This window comes from Cyprinus carpio, chromosome A1 (genome assembly GCF_018340385.1).
Source record: "Cyprinus carpio isolate SPL01 chromosome A1, ASM1834038v1, whole genome shotgun sequence".
NCBI lineage: Eukaryota > Metazoa > Chordata > Actinopteri > Cypriniformes > Cyprinidae > Cyprinus > Cyprinus carpio.
Window position 1 is genome coordinate 23,244,646 of NC_056572.1, and position 23,031 is coordinate 23,267,676.

General features: G+C 35.5%; 2 protein-coding genes across 3 annotated transcripts in view; one reads left to right on the forward strand and one right to left on the reverse strand.

Annotated features, from left to right (window-relative positions):
• The window catches only part of LOC109090846 (rho GTPase-activating protein 10-like), a 47,529-nt gene extending 39,676 nt beyond the window's left edge, over positions 1–7,853 (forward strand). The window contains exons 21-23 of one of the 2 annotated variants that reach the window (XM_042758164.1): positions 3,474–3,578; positions 5,288–5,379; positions 6,852–7,853. In XM_042758164.1, coding sequence (XP_042614098.1) covers positions 3,474–3,578; positions 5,288–5,379; positions 6,852–6,940 — 286 coding nt within the window. In that variant the 3' untranslated portion in view covers positions 6,941–7,853. Of the gene's footprint in view, positions 1–3,473; positions 3,579–5,287; positions 5,380–6,851 lie in introns of those variants that run through there. The other variant, XR_006160243.1, reaches the window with a different exon arrangement.
• A 5,281-nt stretch (positions 7,854–13,134) lies between these two features.
• LOC109105895 (mineralocorticoid receptor) overlaps positions 13,135–23,031 on the reverse strand; it is a 66,539-nt gene continuing 56,642 nt past the window's right edge. The window contains exons 7-9 of the mRNA XM_042758192.1: positions 20,965–21,095; positions 17,691–17,848; positions 13,135–16,890 (exon numbers count right to left, since the gene is read on the reverse strand). Of these exons, the coding sequence (XP_042614126.1) occupies positions 16,735–16,890; positions 17,691–17,848; positions 20,965–21,095 (445 nt within the window). The 3' untranslated portion in view covers positions 13,135–16,734. The remainder of the gene's footprint in view (positions 16,891–17,690; positions 17,849–20,964; positions 21,096–23,031) is intronic.

Here is a 23,031-nt window from a genome sequence, read left to right on the forward strand (position 1 = left end):
TGGTCTTATGTAACCCTCTGCTTCTCTCCCTGCCGTTTCCCACTCTCTGCCATCAGAGCAAGCCGCTTACTGTGCGCTTGTAAATCCTCCCTGCTGTTTGTCCGAGGGACAGGTGGCCATGGCCCTACCATATAAACACTATTGACACAAAGAGATGTTTGCCTTGTTTGCCCTTCTACAGGCGCTGTCACTTACAGAGCTACTCCTGTCCATATGTCATGAGGTTGTCACCTGATTATCTGTAAATCTCTCTGCCTCTGGCCTTGAAGCAGGAGAGCACAGATCATAGGGTTGCTGAACTAGATATCAAGTCAAGATAAATGCTGGATTGTGCTTTGTCACACTTAATGAAGTTTTAGATGTTAACAGGTGATGATCACTGTGCAACATTCATTGTATTCTTGTCTATAGAGAGGTAATGTGTTGCAGAACAGACTGTTTCTTTAATCCAGCATATCCATAACTGGCATCATTTGAAAAATTGTTATCCCTAGATCAATCTGTATTTGCATATATACAAACAAAAGTGACAGTAGTATCCTGTGGCATGCTATATATGTATATATGCAAATACAAATTGATCTAGGGATTTTTTTTCTTCACAATTTAAAAAAAAAAAAAATACATTAAATATATATATATATATATAGTTTTTTTTTTTTTTTTTTTCAAAATTGAAATTATTCTTGTAATTAATTGCAATATATAAATCAGTGCTGAAAATTTGTTTCTTTCAAACTTTTAAATGGTGACCAATTACAGCACTTAATATGTATGCATATAATATTATAATTATTTATAATATTATAATTAGGGCTGTCAAATGATTACATTTATTAATGTAATTATTTACATGATATGCCGAGTAATTCAATTAATTAATCGCAGGTCAATTTTGGCTGAGAAATTACCCCTCAAAAGATCAAAGTCGTTATTGTTTTGAATGAGAAAATAATTAAATAGACATTTTAAAAAAGGTAGCTTTAGAAAGAAATATATTTGACTCAACTTTGCATATATAATATTGTTTTTTATGAATATTGAAATATAATATGAAGAAGAAATTAATTGATACTCTAAATATAAAAATAAGTGCCATAGGTGGCCGTGAGTCACTATATTAATTGAGTCATTCATTCAATCAGTTTGTTCAAATGTCTGGAGCAAGTGACCGGGTCACTGAATCGATGAGTGGGTCACTGAAGCATTGGCTCACTCGATTAGTAACAAAACAGTGGAAATTCAGAAAAACAGCACTCTTGCTCCTGTGATATTGCTAAACTATGTCATATTATACAAATATAAGACAAAAACCCATACAAGGGCATTTTTGCCCACATATCTTGAATTTTTGGGAACATAAATTAATTTCCATAGGCTACATAATGCAGCATGTCACTATACATTATATCTCATGTTGCATGTACTTCTGTATTTACAGACTGTTTATCATTAAGCACAACTTAAAAGAGCTGCATTGAGTTGTTAAACACAGTTGGTCAATATTTTTCTTTTTTTTTAATCGTTTTGTGCCTCTTTCAAATAGGACGCTTATTTAAAGATCAAAAAATAAGATGTAATATGCAATTCTGTGCCTAGTTGTATTTTTAATAGTTCAAAGTGAATACGGTTTTCTTGGTTTGGCTTAGTTGTAATTGTAAAACCATTTTTTGGGGGGCGAAACCATTTTCCTGTGGTTCTGCCAGTTGCCAGGGCAACCATATTGAATTTATATTTTTTTACCCACTTCATTTAGCTTTCCTTTAGAGTTTGACAATTCAGATAAGAATGTGTAAACACTTTTTTTCTGGAGTGACTTGTTACCCTGGTGACATCTGATGTTTGATATAATCCATTAGCATAACCTTGATTTTAATTTGTGTGAGCGTGAATGATGTGTATTGAACAGTGTGTGTGGTGTATAAGATGGGACTCACTCGGCTGGTGTGAGGTGTGTGTGTGTGGCTGGTGTGAGGTTAATGAGTGGATTTGCTGCACTGCAGCGCTGCTGGAGTCTCATGCTGATGTGCAGCAGCTGAGGACTCACAGACCCACTGCAGAGTCATAAATCACTGCATCTCTCTCTCTCTCTCTCTCTTTCTATACGTACTATAAATATATATATATATATATCTTTCTCTCTCTTTCTCTTTTCCTCTGTCTCTCCTGCTGGACTACACTTCTCCTCATTTGCCCCTGTGCTGCCACTATTCCTGCTCCTGTAAGTCCTTCACTCCCCTCACCTTCAGCACACACACATTTCTCTCGAGTCTTCATTCTCTTGAGTTTCCAAATCTAATTAAGAGTATGGCTTTGTTTGAACTGTTATCCACAGTTTTCTGGGCATGTTACTGAATGCTATTGAGCATTTATGGCATAATGTATAATATATAAATAAGAAAATCGAAGTGGAAATTGTAAGTACACAAGTTCAAAATTGTTTTTTTTGTTTTTTTGTTTTTTTTTCAAGGACGCATTACATTTTTCAAAAGTGACAGTAAAGATAATTATAATGTAGCAGAAATTTTATATAAATAAATGTTGTTCTTTTGAACAAGAAGAATCATGAAATTGCTTTGCCATCACAGGAATAAATAACATTTTAAAATAAAATCAAATAGAACAGTTATTTTTGAATTATAACAGTATGTTCAAGACTTATGTATTTTATAAATAAAATATAAAATATCCATCCATTTGGATTACCTAGTTTTAAGAATGAGATTTATTTATAAAGCAAACATGTTTTAAATGTACTCTAAACAGGTTTATATATTTATCATGAAAAAATCCAGTTTATTGAATCTTGATTTGTTCCACAGTTAGCCGTATTTGAACTAATTTCAAACATTTTAACAGATTCAATTACTGATAACTGATTTAGACTGAATATGAAGAAATATGATTTGAAAATATTATTTTAATAAATTGATGCAAATACTTGTTTATGGCATGATTAATTTTTTATGAGTGGCAGTATTATCATTTATTGTTCAGTTATCCACAGTTTATCTCCTGCATTGCCTGATCCTATTGTCGGCTATTTCTGATCTAAAGTGCTCATTTGCATTATTTGCATTTTCGAAATGCTTCAGATTCTTAGGGATGTTGGGCAGTTTTCCTCATAACCTTCACTTCTCTCTCTCTATCTGAGATTGTGAGACTGTCTGAGCAACACAGCCTCTCTAAGAGGAATAATGATGAAGGTGTTCGTTTTTAACTCTTCTTTGTCGTCTCTGACTCTCAGCTGTTTGTTGTGTATTTCTGTTTGATGTTCAAAACGTTGCATAGAAGCTTAAAATTATGTGATTTGTAGAATCCAACAAAATGTATCGGTCCAAACCTGGGTCACTACCTGAGCTGCATTTTTTATTTTTTATTTTTCCACTTACTGACAGTATTTCTAGAATTGCAATCTTTCCTTTATGATGACGGTACAGTATAAATACTTTGTGGCATTTTTTGTTCCGCAGGATATGTACTGCCACAGCTTCATGGATGAATTCTGCCTCCCCTGCCTCAATTACACCGGTGAAACCTGGATCTGCAGGAACTGAGAAGAATAAACCTGAGGAAAAGTAAGATGTAAACACTTGTCACTGAAGAACATGTATTATACGCTTATGCACACCACCTTTAGCATGTAATTAATTTGTTCCAATCTGTTAGTTTAAGTGAGTTTGGCCGGTTTTGGCTCAAACTTTCCCCGCGAACACTCTCTCACTGTCTCATTGATTCTTTCACTCGCACTCTAAGTCTCACTTAAGCTCTCAGCCTCAGGCTATTAACTCAATCACACATGCATTCACTCACTCGCAAAGTCTTTCTCTGTCATTGTTTAGCCTCCGACTCACACACTCACCAATTTTTTCTTCCCTTCTACACACCAACACAACTCTGCTCTCTCTCTCTCTTTCTCTCTCTCTCTCTCTCTCTCTCTCTCTGTCATCTCTACTTTCTCAGCTCTATTTCAGACTCTACACCTGTACACACACACACACACACACACACACACACACATTTCCTCTCAGTCTCACACTTTCCACTTTCCAGGCAGGGGCCATTGCAATGATCTATAGTTCTGATCCAGACACAAAGATGCATTAACTTTCCATTCTATAAAATGAGTGATGCCCAGTGGCAGGTGATCAGACTCATTCAATTTAAAGTCTTTCAATCTCTTAAAAAGCTGTTGGCAAAAAATGACTGACCTTCGGGAATGACATCTTTCTTATGTTGCAGTTGTAAAAGAGCACATATTTGTTAGAACTCCTGCAGTAGCTTTCTGGGTGTCTGCCTGGGTCGTGTATTAACTTTAGGACATGTTGATGTGAGGCAATATATAACACATTCAGCAGACTGTCAGGTGTTGAATGGTGTTAAGTATTAGTGAAGGGAGTCTAGAGTACATGGATGCTACAGTATATCCTCAGTATCCACACACTGGTTCTGTTTAAATCATGCAAATTAATGAAATCTTTGAGAAGTCATTGAAATTAACGATTAAAGGTTTTTTTTAGATTAATTTTGAAGTAATGGAATTATTGATGGTCATGGGAATTAATAAAATCTTTAAAAGGTAATAAAACGTAATGTGAATGATTTTATGGATTCCTTTGATTTCCAATTAATTTTAAAGGTTTCATTAATTACAATGACTTTTAATACATTTTGAAGTCACAAATGAAAATCTTGAAGCCAACTATATGTACATTTTATTTATTATTATTATTATTTACCTTGAAATATCAGTTTTAAAAAACACTGACTTCCAGTCATGGAAATTAATACAAATCTTTAAAAATTAATCAAAATCATGACAATTTATAAAATCTTAAAGTCATTGGAAAATCTGTAATTGACTTGAAATTGTGCTTTGTTAGTACAATAGAATCTGTGTTTTGTAAGATTATTAAAATATGTATGCAGTGAGTATGAATGTGTGTGGATAAGTCATGGAAAAAGCCTTTGAATTTCATTGGTCAAAAAGGGTGGAAATAGTCTTCCGCTTTGCAAACGTACTCCAATTCTACTCCAGAGGAACTCTGAGTAATAAATGGCAGGATACGCCTGGATGCTGTCGAAGCTTACTTAAAAATTTCTCTCTTTTTTGAATCATATCTACTCTTTGATGGCTATCTTCTGTTTGCTCTGGAATTTTTACGGACAGACGCTAATCACGCTGACTGCTTTCATTGATAACTTCAGCTGAGTCCACTTTACAGCTAGATGGAAAGTCGCTTACGAATAGCGAGAGGCCCACTAACTGATTGCCTCCATTTTTCAGTGTCACCCACAAGAAAGCAAAGGCTGTGTACCCCTGTGAGGCTGAACACGATTCCGAACTCTCTTTCCAGGTTGGCGCAATCTTCCATGACGGTAAGTGTTAACGTTATCACTGCCACAAGCACTCACCTGAATCCACAAACATATTGGATTTGGCGGGTCCTACAAGCTCAAAAATAAATAAATAAATCTGATCTTATATCGGCATAGGAGGAAAGTGGGGCAGGGGTGTAACGTCCCCTAAAATCAATTCACAAAGAATGAGACAGAGGTAGAATAACATAAGGAAATGAGGAACCACTATCAGAGCTCTTGTTTTCTGAAGCCATTCTCTCATCAACTTCAGAAAAAACATTTCAGAACTCTTGCTGAGTTTATCTTAAAATATAAATGATTTTGAGCCAATCAATTTAACTTAAAAGTGAAATTTTATTACTGGCACCCCAGATAATAAGTCATTTTACTTTGTGTATGGAAAATGTGCTTGTAAAAAATTTATATACAAGAATAACCAAATAAATGATATCTGTAATCCTCAGTCCTATGAATAAATTATCTAAACCTGCAAAAGCATCACCTGGCATGAAATGCCAATGTTAATTTACAAAAATAAATAAATGCATAAATAGCTAAAATTGTTGGAAAGCCAATTTTACAAGTATGTGCATTAAATAATAAGGCTAAGAAAGGCAGAATTATGTTTATATGCATGTTTGCTACAAAATGAGAATGAAAATCAGATGGAATTTTAGATTCTGTACATTTTTCTGTATCTAGTCAGTTTGCATAATTTATTATTGTAAATGTGATATGAATTTTTTGGTATCTGCACATTCCTTGGACAACACTCACCTTTCATCGTTCATGGGTATTCCAATGCATTACATTTGTTGAAATGACAGGTTGTCCTCTACCATTCAACTTAATCATAGAAACTACCTGTACAGACACCCCACTGTTTGCTCATGCAGGCCTGCACACATTACCAATCGCTGGTTCAGAATTTCTTTGCCATTCTTGGCTTATGTCTAATACATTGTTCAGCATTGTCAGTATGCAGCGATAATTAACATTCACAGCTACAGTGTATTAGTATCCTCAGTATAGACATAAACCCTAACATATGTAATTCCTTAATGTTGCTCTTGCATTAAATCATTGCTGCTCTCATCTAAAAAAAAAATATATATATAATTACTTCCCACCTGTTATTCACAAATCTCGCACCTCTTGTGTTTGCTTGTTAAACACTTTGGCTAATTTAATAATTCTTTCAGCTCTGTTTAACACATTTTGAACCCATTCCGCTTATTTTTCTCCCAAAATGAACAGAGAAAATGCAGAAAAAGTCGGCAGACTTCATCAGGGATTTGCTATAGTTCTTAAAACTTTCCTAACTCATACCCATTGCGGTGTAATTTACATTCATCAGCCGTGCTAACTTTCCACATTAAAAAAAAAAAAAGACTTCCATCCGATGAGGAATTCTTGCTTGTCTGACATGCAGTGTGACAGAAGAGCTGCAGTAAGACTTTTACCTGTGTGTCCGTGGTTTTGCTCTGCAGTGACAATCTCCAGGGAGCCCGGATGGCTGGAGGGTGTGCTAGAGGGAAAACGAGGACTCATCCCTGAAAACTATGTGGAGATACTGTAACTCCGAAAAGAACTATCCTCACACTTCTCTTTATATTCATGGTATCCATGGTATCAGCGGCTTTTTCACAGTGGCACTGCTTGTCGTTCCTCCTTCCTTCTCCACACTAAAGACATTGAGAGAGAATATATATACTGTATCCAAAAACACAGATGTTGCTAGCACAAGAATTAAGTTCAAGTATAAGCTAAAATGTGCTGTATACATACAAGAGAATGTAAATATATGTGAGAAAATATGCATCTATCATTGTGAGTTTGTTGTCCTCTTTTGTTTTTTTGTTTGTTTTTGTTTTTTTAAATCGCATGCCTCGTAATTTTAGCCAAGTAGTTTGAGTTATTTAGAATTAGTATACTCAATACTCAAAGATGCCTTGAGTATCTTTACATTAAATATTATCAAGTTGCATTTAATTGGGCTTGTGATGATACATAATAGTAAACATGAGAAAACCTGTAACAATATGGTTCATTGGAACACTAGATTGCTTAAAATTTAGTGCTTGTCAGTTATTGATATTGAAATTGAGTATGCAGTTATTAAATATTTTGCATTGATTTAAACTGATGCAGTGCCTTAAATTTATTACGCATGGCATGTCTTACATCTGTGTTGTATACATATAATTTTTGTGCAAAGAAACTTAAAAGCCAAGAGTTTTCCCTCTTTAAGTAGTTAAAAGTTTACCACATTCCTTTTGCAGTAACCTTAACCTACACTGATGTTTAATGAGTGCATTTTAATTTTTCTAAGAACCCTTGTTCCACAGGTTCATATTTGTGACTGAACGTTTCTGCCGTTATTTAAGACAGTGATTTATGACCTCTGCAAAGGTCTTGGCATTGATATCTGTTTTGTTTTGTTGTGGTTGAACCTCTTGTTGATTAATGTTAAATAAAGTATTTTATTCTTATATCTTGCTTTTCATTTTTATTTACATGCCAAACTAAATGTCTATAATTAATGGAAGCCATATGCTGCAGGGCTCTGAAGACCCCCAAATGTGCTTACTGGGAAATAAACTAAAACATTTGTGATATGACTGTGGTTTAATGAAAAATAAAATAAGATTGTGTGTAATTTTCTTAATGTCAATTAACTTACTTTTGTGGATGTGCTTCCATCAAGGTCAAAAAGAGACTATTCCTTAAGGCTTCTGCTGAAGAACTTTAGCTTGTCTAATAAATTCAGAACTTCATTACCAGATTAGATTAACCCCTATACAATAGCCACTTTCACACATGAAACCCGTTAAATTGCTGGCTATCTTTTCTGGTAAATGTACCACACATGCAATGGCTTTCCGTTATTTATCCGTATTATTGCATTCATACATCCGCACCAAAATGCCATTTAAAAACTCACTGATGCCATTCTCTAGAAATTCATTCAAAAACAAGCTCTTTTATTTAAGTTAAGGTTCGTTATTTTTCGTTACATTAATTTTAGTCCCATTTAATGACATTTCTTTCCACAATGTAAACAACAGTGATTTTTGACTACTGGTGTTCGACTCCTGAATTAGATTCTTTCGAGCTTTGTGATTTGCTCAAACTCATAGTAAGCATTTTGATGGTTTATTGTAATTTTATTGTCCGAATATGCAGTATTTCTTTTACTGCAATCTGTCATCAAGTGTAAGAATTTCTAAATATGTTCACGATTGTAAATAAACTGTTGTCTGTTGCTTGCATTGCGTTTAGAGCATACTGGCTTACTCTTTCCCACACACTTCTAGCCCTGGAGCTGCTCTGCAGCTTTTACACTGAACCTCTCCCCCTTTAAGTGGATTAAATCTTAATTTCCTAGCAGATTTGGACTGCCTCCTCATATATTGGACTTGAACTGGAGCACACGGCAGTCTACGTCCTTACTATACACTGGATTGAGTGCTTAAAATAAAAAACAATCAATCTGCATTAAAATAGGCCATTTTGTTGGACCCACAGTGCAGCGGTTAGCACACACACACACACACTGCATTTAGAGTTACTGGGTCTGGTTTAGGTTATTTCCTGTTTTCTGTTCCCGTTTCCTTTCATGACCCCATCATACACACATGAAATGTGCACATTTCTTGCAGCATGACTGCAGATTGTTCAACTACGCTTAAAGGGATTTTCGTGGTTCATTATCCTGTCAACATAAAACGTCATTCGCAACCCATTTTACTTCAGTAATGTGATATATTTCTAAGTAAAATGGCATAATTAACCAAAAATAAAATGTTTTTCCAAATCTGTACTGACTGACTTTCTTCTATAGAGCACAGCAGATATTTTGAATGTTTTGGGGTTTTGCACATACAAGGAAACTCAGTGGGGTCTAAAACAGCAGTGGACCCAATTACCTTTGAATGTATGAAAAAAAAAAAAAAAAAGACAGTGCATAATATTTCAAAAGATCTTATTTTGTGTTCCTCAAAAGAAAGTCAAATAAGTTTGGAGCTACATGAGGGTGAGTAAATGATAAAATAAACTACAAAGTCACTTTCAAGGAAAGTCAGTTGACTTGCTGGCCATATTTGCAAAAATTCAAACAGTTGGCATGCAAGGCATGCAAGATTAACTCCTATCTATTTGAATGGGGAAATACTGAAATCTCAAAGTCTGGTGGCCTATTTAAGCTCATATTTTAAGAATATTTCAAATCACCAATAAAATCTGCCATGAACTGTCTGAAAAACATTGTTTCTTGCACTCAAAAAGTGTCTCTTTTAGGTTAATTTAGCATGAGTTTCAGGTTTTTGTGAGAGCAGAGCTTCTAACTGCTAGTGCAGTTGAGCAATGTCTTTTTAATTTTATTTATTTATTTATTTAAACATCCTGTTTTGTTGGGTATGTTTACATGTACTAATTCTCGCCATATGGAATGAACCCAGTCTGATTTCAGATTTGGAACGCTGTTTATATGAACCCTAATTCTGATTCACATATTCATTTACATGTGCAAATCTAAAAGAAAATCTAACATTTGTGTCAGAATAGCTTTTTAGCAAATATTCACATCTAAACATGGCATCACAGTACTGTGCATGTGTGCAAAGAATTTTTGAATATGATTAAGAAAATAGTCGGATTCAAGCTTTTAAAAAAAAATCATTCAGACTGAGCTCAGATGGATTGGATAGATTGGAGGTGTTTACTAGAATGCTTTTCAGTCTGATGATAAACTGATTATTTAGGTGCATGTAAATGTACAGTAGCTATTGAGAAATATAATTATTAAATTAAAATGAGTTACACATATTTTGTTTTCGGCTGAACCCTCCCTTTACTGAGAAAATGACTTCAGGAACTGATTGAATTCTGAAAAGTGGTGTCTTTATGCCAGGTATTAGAGGGGATGGGTCAAAATTTGTTTTTGGTAGCATCACCCAAAAACAAAAAGACATCAAAAAGGTCATTATACAAAGGTGGAGTACGCTATTGAATTTTCATGAAAGATTAATAACTCAATTTATGTCTTTACCATAAAATGCACTTAAGTCTCTCAAAATAACCAGGAATGCATAAATAGTAAAGAGTGTAATTTCTTGAATTTTGATTTCTTGACAACTGAAGGAAGTCACAGCCTCTGTCTAATTAGCTTACAAAGCACCTCCAGACTTCATCACAGATATCACACTTCAGTGCACTGTACACATTAGCGTGCAAATGTCTAAGATGTGTGTCCCCGAATGTGTGTGTCTGATTGCCACGTATTACATAATTATCATGACATGGCAGAGTCACAGACTTCCAATAACTAATAGAGCAGATGATAGGACGAGACATGGGAGCGGGCTAAAAATAGGCAACGTGTCAAAAAGCTGGGTGCTTACATAATCAAATGAGCCTGAGCTAATGAGATGGGCAAACTCGCCCTCCCGCCATCCCTGTCCGCTTCATCTCACTTTCTCGCCCTCTGGCTTTCTTTTTCTCTCCCTCTGTGTCTCCCTTTCACTTCTGTTTCCTTGGATGCAGTATAACCACAAAGTTCCCATCTCTTTTTTTTCTCTCTCTCTCTCTCTCTCTCTCTCTCTCTCTCTCTCTCTCTCTCTCTCTCTCTCTCTCTCTCTCTCTCTCTCTCTCTCTCTCTCTCTCTCTCTCTCTCCATGAGTTAAGACCAAATCACTATGCTCCATGTTTCCTATTCCTCGGACTCTCTGCCTGGAAGAGTGAGACGGCGCAATGTAGCACTGCATCCGATCTCAGATGAAGATGCTGCTGTGTACTTTGGTTTTATCCACCAAACTCTGTTTTCATTTCGTTTCCTCCGGTGCACTCAGTTTGCAGTCAGCATGTCCCTCCTCCTTGTTTTGTACAGTACAGTGAAGATACTACACTTTCTTTGTGCTCCTCAAGGCAAGACACCAAAGGCAAAAACACAGCATTTTTTAATGTATCGGTCAGTTTTGAGAAAATTACGTGTTGTTTCAGGCTAGTTTAAATTTTTTTTTCCTAAATTATAGTGATTTGTTGTTGTTTCTGACTGTTGAATTTTCTGATTTATAAAGTAATAAAAAGAGAAACCCAAAATCTACTGTGTGTAAAAAAAATAAAATAAAAAAAAACTTTGAATCTAATATGTAAAACAAACCTGGCTTTATCCAGTGTAGAGATTTATTTTTTGGAAATGTATGCAAATTAGTGCATATATAATTAGATAATTAAAAAGTGTGTAATACAAAAAAAAATGCAATTCTTAATGTAATAAATCCACTGGGGGAGTATGGTAATATCTATTATACATATATATTTTTTTTACTTTATTCACCTAGGTGCCATAAGAATACTCACTTCATGCTGCGTATGTATGAAATATAATCTAACTGTCATGTATTATATCTCGGATGAATGAGACGGAAGGTGGGACAGTGGAAAACAAAACAGAAAAGGATTGAGTGTCTGCAAGCAGAGAATCTGGAGCACAGAAGCCGCCATGTGTGAAGCCACAGCCCTGAAATCTGCCTGATCCAATAGATTCTGTTTATCTGGCAGGACTACACAGCTTGCGCTATTGGCAATCTGGGAGAGATTTGGAGTGGGCTGTGGATTTGCGCAAAAGAGCAAAAGTAATACTGTCTACTCTCACAGTCTGGCAAACAAGCACATTTTTTTAGATCGGGCTTCTAACGAGGTTAATGGCGAATTTTCTCTCTGGGGACGTGGAGGTGTTACATTGTTAAAGCTTATGTTCTTTGTCAGAAGATCTCGCTCTCTCGTGCTGTTTTCCGAGGATTTTTCCATCACTGCTAGACCAGTAAATGCAGACGAGACTTGCTGTTTTCTTCACATATTACCATAATCACTTACTTCCTCATTCATGCTCATTTCCCCTGGAGAAGTATAATTTGCTAAAACTAAAATCTGCCAGAGGTTTGAATTATGACTTTGTCACTCAAACTTACTCTCCTCTTTTCTTTTAGTGTGCGTTCTTCTCTCTCTCTCTCTCTCTCTCTCTCTTTCTGTTTTCCACTGGGTTTTGCCACATACTGTATCCAGCCCCCCCCAATCCATTCCTTTTCTTCCTACTGCTACTGTTTCTTTCCACTCAGATGACTGCAACCTCGTATGATCCAATTCACTGTCTTCCTACTGTTATCCACTACAGCTGACCCCTAAATCTCTAAAACATCTACAGTATGAGCAGGAACACTTTAAAATAAGGTGCAGTTTATTAATGAATGCTGTAAAAGTAATTTATTCTTAGTTCATGGTAACAAATTGAACCTTGAGTGTTAAACACTTTTTTTATTTTTTTTTTTTTAATACAGATTTCATTGATATAGCTGTTCAAGAAGGAAGTCAGTGTTGAGTTAATGGTCCTGCAGATCATCCGACAAAATCACTGTATTTGAAAGTATCGGTGGGAGATGCAGATCACAAAAGCAATACAAGAGTGTGTACTTTGTGAACTCCCCTTAAGATCCCCTGGAACAGATCACCAAATTCACACAAATATATTAAGAAAAAAAAAGGAAAAAACATATTTCATCACTACATTCAAATACACTTTCTAATGTACTTGAAATACTCAACTCTATGAACATTAGTAGATGTTCTCCAGCCAGATTTCAAATACATTTGTGTAGTATACATTGTGATTTACAGCAGAAGTAACACCAATTCCTGATCTTTTTTTGTTGTTGTTTCTTTTCTTTTCTTTTTTTATGATTTGTCTTTAGTGGCAAAATAAACAGTGCACAGTAATTAATTGTTAAGAGGTTTATTGGAATCCCTTGATGTTTCTGCAAACACAGTTATGGCAAAATCTGCATCAAGATATACAGTTTAGAGGAACTAGTTGCATCTGTCTTTTGCTCATGTTGTATATTTCCGTACTGAGGAGATTTGCTAACAAGTTTTGTACAAACAGCTGATTTTTAAAAAAAGGGAAAAATCAAAAAAATGAACAGGAAATGCTCTTTTGTCACAAAAGAGATATGGCTTTGTCACTTTAAACAATGTAGAGCAATGTAGAGATTTATCCCTCCTAAAAAAAAAAAAAAAAAAAAATCCATTAACACATGAGTGTTAATGTGCAAACACAACATGTGATCTGTGGGTTTTCACTAATAAGCTGTATTTTATTCTGATTCAACATACTGCTTACCTTGAACATGCTTTGCCCTTATTTTGCAAAAAGGTGCTGCTTGGTGGTAATGTGATTTGTACAAATGCATAGTTTTACATGTTATTAGACTCCCCAAAAACACGTCTAAAAAGTCATGTGCAGACTGTCAAAGTTGAAGGAACAAGCAACTCAAAAGCATGGATCCACACCAACAATATTTCAAGCTTTATCATTTGGTGATGGAGAAACACAAATTGCAAACATGCTGCAACAAGCATGGCAATCTATTCTTCAGTTGCTGATGGACATCTGAATTCATCTGAATCAGACTGTTCAGGTTCAATTTTGCTCCCTGTCCTAGTTCTTTATTTAGGTTTTCTTACATAAAGGTTGAATTTGTTTTATACTATTTAAAAAATGCCTTAATTTTTTCATATACCGTATAAAGAATAATAATAATAATAATATAGAGCATTGTTGGTTCACAACAACTTGTGAAACACAAAAAAAAAAAAAACTTTTTTAAGAGTGCAAAACTAAGAAATTCAGTGTGAATGTTTTTTTTTTTTTCTTCTTCTTGGTTTGATTTTATTTATATATTTATTTATTATTATTATTTTAAATCTGGGATAAAAATGTTTGGCAACCACAAGTACTTTTCCTTTCAGCATAATATAGCTAACCTCTGATGAGAGCACTGTGTTGTGTTTTTTTTGTTAGATTTGTAGGCGAAGCGAAGTGGAAAACAAAAACATACAATTAGTTCACATTACTACAGATCAAAATGACAAGTTTTGAGTTAGTGACATTCGGGGAGTAAACAAGTCTCTCTCTTACTGTGAAAAGTAAATATAAATTAAATGCATACCCATCATGCTCTGGATTCTGATTGACTAAGGGCAGTCAGGGAAATATGTGAACAGCCTCTGACAAATATTTACTATAGAAATGTTCCATACAACGCAACATCATAATTCACTGATTTATTTACAATAGATACTGTAAAATGGTAACTTTTGAGAAAAAAGGCACAAGTTTCCCTTCTTAAATACACTGTAAACATCTTTTCAAAAAGCATGCATAAACATTTCACTTTACAAAAGATCTCATATATTCTTTTTAGACAAATTACTAATATATTGAGTCCAGCAAAATAGAATCTCTCAAAAATACTTCACATACATCCTATGAACCTTTTAACATTTATTCTCATTTATATATCTGTGTATTTAAAAAAGGGAAAGGTTGGAAAAAAAGAGACTACTGTAAATACCTTTGCGACATCTAGTTTTAGGTCCATCAAAAACGTTCAACGTACAGTGTATTGACAGGTCGGTGAAATGGGTTATGCCTGGGTACCACAGATTGATTTGATTGTTCTTATTTAAATGAGTAGAATTATGATTTTTGTTTATTTTTTTGTCTTTTTTTTTTACCACCAACCAGCTACATCAAAAAAGCAAACATCAAAAGTTCTCTGACCTTTCCAGTTCACAAATGTCCCAACCTGACCCCCACTCCACCCCCCAAAGCACATTACATAACCAACACAATAGCAGAACATCTAATATCCCAATTATCACATTATTGTGTCTGTGCAAATCAAAATCAGCCAATAGGATCATTCTAATCCTATCAGAGAAAACCAACAATGCCCTCTTAAAAATCATGTAGCTTTCTTGTGCCTTAAAGAAAAACAGAAAAACAAATACATGCACACAAACGCACGAAACACACTCAAACCTTCATTGTCCTCTGACTCACAGCATTGGAGAACTAGCGGCACCTCTTTTTATTCCATCAGTAGCACAGTGGGGTTATGAAACATGAAACAGTGGTCCAAATTCCTTTTTTGAGAAACAATCCACTCAAGTACTCTCAAGTCGACTGGTATTTCCCCCAAATAGCCAGGTTTTAATTGCAAGGTGGTTTAATTAAAAAACTTCCTATGTACAACGTTTGAAAAATATTCCTACAAGCAACTATTATAATCACATGATACACATATATTGTGTGTTTATGAGCAGGTTACTGTTGTTATTAGTCTGCGTAACCCTGTCTCTTTCTTACAATAGACTACTACGTGGACTAGCTGTTATTGTTGTTTACTAATACGAAAGCTGTATGCTTCAGAAAAGCTGAATTTTTTCCCCATACGGTATCTAACTGTACATGTGCTGCTACTGAAAATCCCCTACTATTTATGTTAAGAAAACAGAAGCACCTTGTTAGAAAATGGCTTCTAGCTGGACTGATTCTTTGAAACACAAAAACTTCACAATCATAGAAAATGCTTTTCGTTTCTGGAATTTTTTTCTTTAGCGTCAAAAGGGAGCCGGTTTAGTAACAGCTTAGGTATGATTTACTAAATTTGCTACAGTCCAAGCTCACGCACAAAATGTGGCATGTGTCTGCATGAGCTCAATGTTTTTTTTTTCAAAACAAGCTATAATATTTGTTGTATTGCAGAGTCTGGGTTTTTTTTTTAATTTTTTGGAGCTGCCATTTTTCAGCTTATCAATCATGAGGCCACCACAGCACTGCATCAGCGTGGCCAGTACTCACTATGTAAACACTTCAAGTCATCAAAATACACATTTATGCCATTTTTTTGTTTCAATTTGATTCTTTGTACAATTACATCTGTGCACCAATTAGTCAAAATTTAGCTATATTTAACATATTGTAGCCCTTGTAATATATCTTATTTCCTCTTTGCAAACACCCTAATTTAATCGACTTTTCATGAAAGTGATGCAGGACATATTTCTGTCTTTATCAGCAATAAAAAGCAGTTTTATTACTGAATCTTGCCTGTGATTTTATGAGCGCCAGATTGTAGTATAGTTACATACAAATGCAATGGTGTTTACTGACAGGTCTGGGAGTCAAGGATATGTCTAGTATGTGAGTGTCATGTATTCTCACGTGACTATGCACTATAGTTTTACCAAAGAATATGGCTTCATATCCACTCAGAACACTGTCAGCATTGTCTTTGGGGATAAGGAACGCACTGTCGCATGAAATATGAGTTCTTCTCTGTTGGCCGGGTACAGAGATCGCTCTTTGCCTTCCCTCACTACACAAGCCTTATATGGCTTTAAACCAAGCCTCTTGTTACGCCTTGCTTTGTGCATAGCGGGCTTGCTCTTGTTCGCTCTCTGAGGGCTGGGTGTCCTCTGCGTTTCCTCTCATTTGATCCTTCATTTTTCCCTCCTTTTGTGAGCTTTCAGTCATTTCTTGTGAAAGTAGAGGGTGTGTGTTAGGCCCGACTCCACCTTTGGTATCTGGTCGCTGATAATTTCCACCAACATCTCAGGGAACTCGACCTTCAGAGCCTGGGATTCACGAAAAGTGTAGAAACAAAAGTCCAACAGGCTCCCCACGAGCTGTAGAGAGAGAGAGCAAGAGAAGACACTTCTGTCAAGGGAACTGTTCGATTTAATTCAAACTGACAGTGCTTATCATTAAAGAGACGTTCTGGTGAAACATGAGTCTGGGTAAACATGTATTGATGAATTAGCAAAGAAAAGAATGCAGAGCAGCCGAGCTCTTTTATGGATGCGCCGTCTCACTGACCAAAGCGGAAAAGCTTTTAGGCAGAACTTGAACTTGTTTCTCTTCATCTTAGAAATTAATAAATCAACACTGCTGTCAAGTGTACTTCACCTTCAAGTGCAATTCATAAACCTCTTATCCAGGACTTTTGTGTGCTATTGAGCTGGCAGCGATGCAAAAAGTGATTAGCAATGAACTGAGGCTCTAATCGCTCAGTTGCAACAGTTTTTCATTTGAATGCATGCTTGATGTTATAACTCTGTAATAATCTACAGCTGTATTATTTTAACATCCAGTGATTTTGAATATTAAATGATTTGTTAAATAAATAACAGCTCATTCGGATTTGTTTTTAGACAAATATTTGAGCTACACGATTTAAACCAGAATACATTTAGGTATGTAGGTGTTACATTTTTTTTTTAGTCAGAAAAGTGCTTGCACTTATTACAGATACTATAGAAATAAAGCAAAGGATTTCTACAAACTCTATAAACTCCTGTTACTCCTGTCCCTGTTATTTATATCAAACAGCCAGGAACTGAATGAACACTCTCTGGATAATTAGAGCAGAACTGTATCTGTCTTTTATCTATCAACTGAGGACACTAATGGGAATGTTTCGACTTACTTCATGCATTGTGTCCAAAAGCTTGGTGAGCTGGAAAAATCGCTGCCACGTCTGGCCGGAATTGTTAGTGGCTTTCCCAACTGAGCGGCGGAGCTCCTTGATGTAATTCACCCGCATCTCCTCAAATGCCCCTTGATTCTTCAGACCATCTTTGGGCACTGTCAACAAACAAAAAAAAGATGTCACTTTGTTACAATAGCTAGTACTAGTAGTAGTCTATCTGTCTGTTCATCCTTCCATCTAATCTGTCTGCCTCACAATCTACCTTCTCAGATGATTAATGTTCCCTTGTGTGAAGGTATTCAGGATTAACTCAATTAAACTACTGCAAACTACATTCACTTTTGGCAGGTGAGAGATAAAATCTCATTCAGGTTGAAGGGAGTAATTCTCTCTTGTCCTGCAGGACAAGTGCACTCATGGCCTACAGCCAACCTCGTGAAATGACATTCAGCTTCTGGACAGCTGAATAAGAAACAGCTCATTCTCATGCTCGTTCTATCCATTGCTCAATTAGTAATTTTGGTGCATCCCACTAACTGGCTAATTGAATCGTTTCCATTTCTGTTTGTCTCGATGTGATTTTGGTGTTAATTTTTGCAAACAAAGCAATAGATTTACACAGCATTTACAGAGGGGCGCACCTTCAGGCTGTAGTGATAATTATGCAAAACGTTTAAGATCATTTAATAATGCTGAGTGTAGCCTTCAGACACAAACAAGTTTCATCAAACTCCAATTCTTAGCATGGAACTTACTAAAGTGGTTACACATTTTGTTAACATAACCAAATTACAACAACAAGTCCTTCAGGAGCTCTGCACTATGTGTGTTGAATGAAAAGCAGTTCTTCACTGGCAGGTGTGTGTTAAACTCGTGGTCACTTGCCCCTGTTTTCTTCTCTCCCACTGACCCACATTCAGCCTCATTAGCCACAGGCTGCCATTTAGAGCCCCAGTGAATAAAAAGTGGCGCGATTATGCCACGCTAATCGTGTCTTGTCATAAGAAATAGATTCTTCTGCCTGTAGAACCTGTCATGGTGTTAACATATCTGACAGGAAGTGTCGGTTAAAGAGCTATTTAGTCAAATTAATCTCAATCAACAGCAAACATGGCAAAATGTTGATAACCAAAAATATATATATATATATATATATATATATATATATATATATATATATATATATATATTGTACCTAATATTCAAAAGAAAGAAATTAAGGTTATGGTGAGGTACTTACAATGTAAATAAATAGGACTTAAAATGGAAATAAATGAAGCAATTTTTGGAGATTTTAAAAATAGAAATGTAAAACTTTTTATAAAAGCACTCTTTATATGAATTTTCCTGTAAAGCTGGATATATCTTTACATAGAAAGATTAGGAACATTTTTTCCATGCATAAATTTTGTCAGCATGCATATTGTTTAATACTACACTATTGAAACTACCATTTAGTGTTTTAATGTTTCTGGTTTGGAGTTTTTTTTTTTTTTTCATTCAAAATAAATGTTTGTGGTAATCAACGTGTATGCCACAAGTGCTGCTGACTGAGCTTAACTTCCACTGAACCTGTAATGTTCCTTTAAGCCCCACTTAAAACTGTAATTTAGTAATTTAGTAAAATAAATATAAGACTTACTCATCAGAGGTTACATGTCCAACATAAGGTTTCACTGACACCTTGAATTGTACACATATTTCTTTTGCACAATAGCAGTGTCTGTGGGAATATTTCTTATACTGACAGAGTTTACAAAAAAAGTTTTATTAAAAAAAAAGATTTATTAAAAAGTCAAAAAACGAGAGGGGGTTTAGTTTAGTGACTCACTCTTTAGCAGGTCAACACTAGCATCGCAAATTAGGTCATGTGAAAGCCTGCGGGGCTTCTGAGACCTTAGCCAAGGTCAAAGATGAATAACAGTCTCTCTCTCTCTCTCTCTCTCTATCTCTATCTCTATCTCTATCTATCTATCTATCTATCTATCTCTGCTAAAACTACAGTGGCCCTGGAGCCCCACAGTAGAGGGCATGACACAATAGCTTTAGAAAAGCAAAAAGGCTGCTAACACATCAAAATGAACCAAAAAAAAATGCATTCTAAAAAAGCTACATTATAAAAACATCAAGCAGTAACTGTCCCATAATATGACATGCCAACACAACAGCATTAATACAAAGAAATGCAGCATTTGCATATAAAGTAGATCATAAAAAAAGTGCTGTAGTATCCGTGTAATAGTTTGGTTTACCCGTGAAAAACAGAAACCGGTTTATTTACACAACAAAACAGCTCTTCCCAGCATATTTCATATCAGCAATGACATACATAAGCCTGCATCGCAGATGTAGTCAGTGAAAGACATCAAATTTTTATTTATATGTTGATTTTGTATCCAGAATTTTTTTTTTTTTTTTATCAAAACGTTCAACTCTTCAAAAATGTACCATCTCTGACTACTCGGCCTACACTTCCCCTGTTCTTTCTTCTTGCATGAAGCTCTCTTTTTGGAGAGAAAAACACCAGCTCTTGGAGCTGTGCCCATCTCCTGACTGGATTTTATTAAGTACAGCAGGGCTCTCTGGAAAGGCTCCAGAGGATCAGCAAGTGGTTGTGGATCCCAAAACCTATCCTGTATGAGAATTCAGAACTCAAACTTCAGTCTCATATGCTGTAAGCCCAGGGGTGCGTTGGCTGTGCCTGTCTGCCTGTACTCCATGTATGTACTGCTCTTGTATATGGGAGCTAAACTGATCTAGCATCCAAAATCGTAATGTTATGTTATATGTTAATCTGTAATAGATTATACCTTAATCACTTCATAACGTTACGGTTGAACCTTAACCTGGTTCCTAGAGAGCCAACATCTCATTTATCCTAAGCATGAGCACATCCCACAGCTAACTTAACTGACCTTCATTGACCTCAGCTGTTTAAGGCTCTAGGCACAGGAGCATGATTTACCAGTTTATGGCCATAACTCACAAGTTTCTATTATGAGAATGTAACCTTTCAAAAGATGTTGAAATCCCTTCTCACTAAGACACTAGGTCAAACCACAGGTGTCATTATTTAAACACTTCAAAGCTCATGGAAATTTCTCTGATCTCACACACCCACATACTCAGCTTGGGTGCTAAAGGCAAGCGTAGCGAAGGAAGACATCCGTTCATTAATGCATTTGCATATTTTCCTCTGTTGTTGACTGATTCTTTGTCTATAGTGGCTCTGTTTGAAACAAAGATTGAAGATCTGTGCACACAATCTCACCTGTGCTGAGCAGCAACAGAACCTTCATGGCAAGGAACTCCTCATAAGTTAGCTGTAGACGGACAAACTCCTGGCTCACCTGCCGCATGCCCACACACAGATCATACATGGCTGACTGCTGCATACGTTCCCTAGAGGAGAAATTGAGACGATCTGTAGTAAACAACTTCATTGTTACTGGTACACTTTTGTTGAATCAAAAATTGCTTTGAAAAAAGAATATTGAAACAATTAAAAGGTACTTGAGGCAGCATTTGGGGTTTATTAGAGCACCACATTGGCAGAGCTGTTTAGAGAACCTCTACAGTCCAGAATTAACCCTCATTAACCCTCAAAAATTCAAATAAAAATAGGCTTGGGCATATAAATGAAAAATAAATAAGACTTGCCAAATGTCCAGTAACTTTACTGGAACTGTAACATAAGCGATTTAACCGTATATTAATGAAAACAGGAATAAACATTCGGTCAAAGGTTTGGAATCATTTGAAAGAAGTTTCTGATGCTCACCAAGGCTGCATTTATTTGGTCAAAAATACAGTAAAAACAGGATTTTTTTGTGAAATATTATTACGATTTAAAAGAACTGTTTTCTGTTTGAATATATTTTAAAATGCAATTTATTCCTATGATAAAATAATGTGAAATACTGTTCTTTCTATTGAACTCTCTATTGATCAAAGTATCCTGAAAAAAAAAAAATATTTGGTTATCGGTATCCACAAAAATATGAAGCAGCCCAACTGTTTTTCAATTATTCATATAAGAATGGTTTCTGAAAGATCATGTGACACTGAAGACTGGAGTTATGGCTGTTGAAAATACAGCTTTGACATCACAGGATTAAATTACATTTTAAAATATTATAATTATAAAATAGAATTTTATTTAATACAAATACTTCTATATTTTGTTGTTGCATTTACAACCATTTATATATTATTTATTACTAATACATTTTTCAAAGACAAACAAACATGCAACAAGAAGCTCTCCTAAAGAGCATGGCACTAACAACACCAAGGTCATTGGTTCGATTCCCAGGGAATGCATAAATTGATCAAATGTACACCTTTTATACAATGTAAGCATGCACCTTCTAAATGCATACGCGTAAATGTAATGAATTCTGGCTGTGTGTCATGAATTAAAAAGCCAATGTTCACAAATGCTTCAATAGATCACAGAATTAATAATTTACAATCTTTCTTATTCACCACTTTTGGTTTCATCTTGACACTTTCTTGGCTGATTATTAATATACTAGATAGATTTTCTGATCTGCCACTATGTTTGGCTCTAAGTGTGTGTCTTTCTGCATACAGTACCTGACTAGGTGAATACATGCATGCCTATCTGTCTTCTAAAGCTGTCTGACATGCTGTCATTCTGTGCTCAAGTTTGTCTGCCAGAACTGGTTCTGTCTTTTCCAGTCTGACAGATCTTTATTTAATATCCCAAACTTCAATCTGTCTTCAGATGGAATGAGAAAAGAGTTCAATTCCTCATCTCAGTGCCTGAAAGAACCTTATGGTGGTGTCCTTACAGTAGCTTTTCTAATTATTCTTTTTATATATACCATTTACATTCTGTCATAAACAATAGAATTGGTTGAGAAAGACAGAAGGAAATGACATTTGTTGTAGCTTCTCTTTCAGTTGCTGGAGAGGTGCTTCTGTATATCATGTTAATGAATTGTATGAGAGGTGTGAAAGTTGGAAGTGCAAACAGTACACGCACTGCCGTCTGTCAAAGATCACCCACATCCATCCATACACATGTGAACTTATATTTCTGACTCTTTTTGACATACTTTTAGAGGACACTGAAAAGTGTCAGACTGGAAACCTGGAAACTTTTGTTTTGCTCCTCTTCAAGGCAGACGTACAATATTTTCAATCAATATCTTTTAAGGGCACTGCTGCACTAGTCCTGCAGTGCTTCTCAGCTGGTATTGATTTCAAGAACTAGATTTCACATGGACATCTGGCGACCACAATATCCTTAAAACCAAACATTAAAATGTAATAATATAACAATGAACTGCACTCAGAATATGTAGAATGC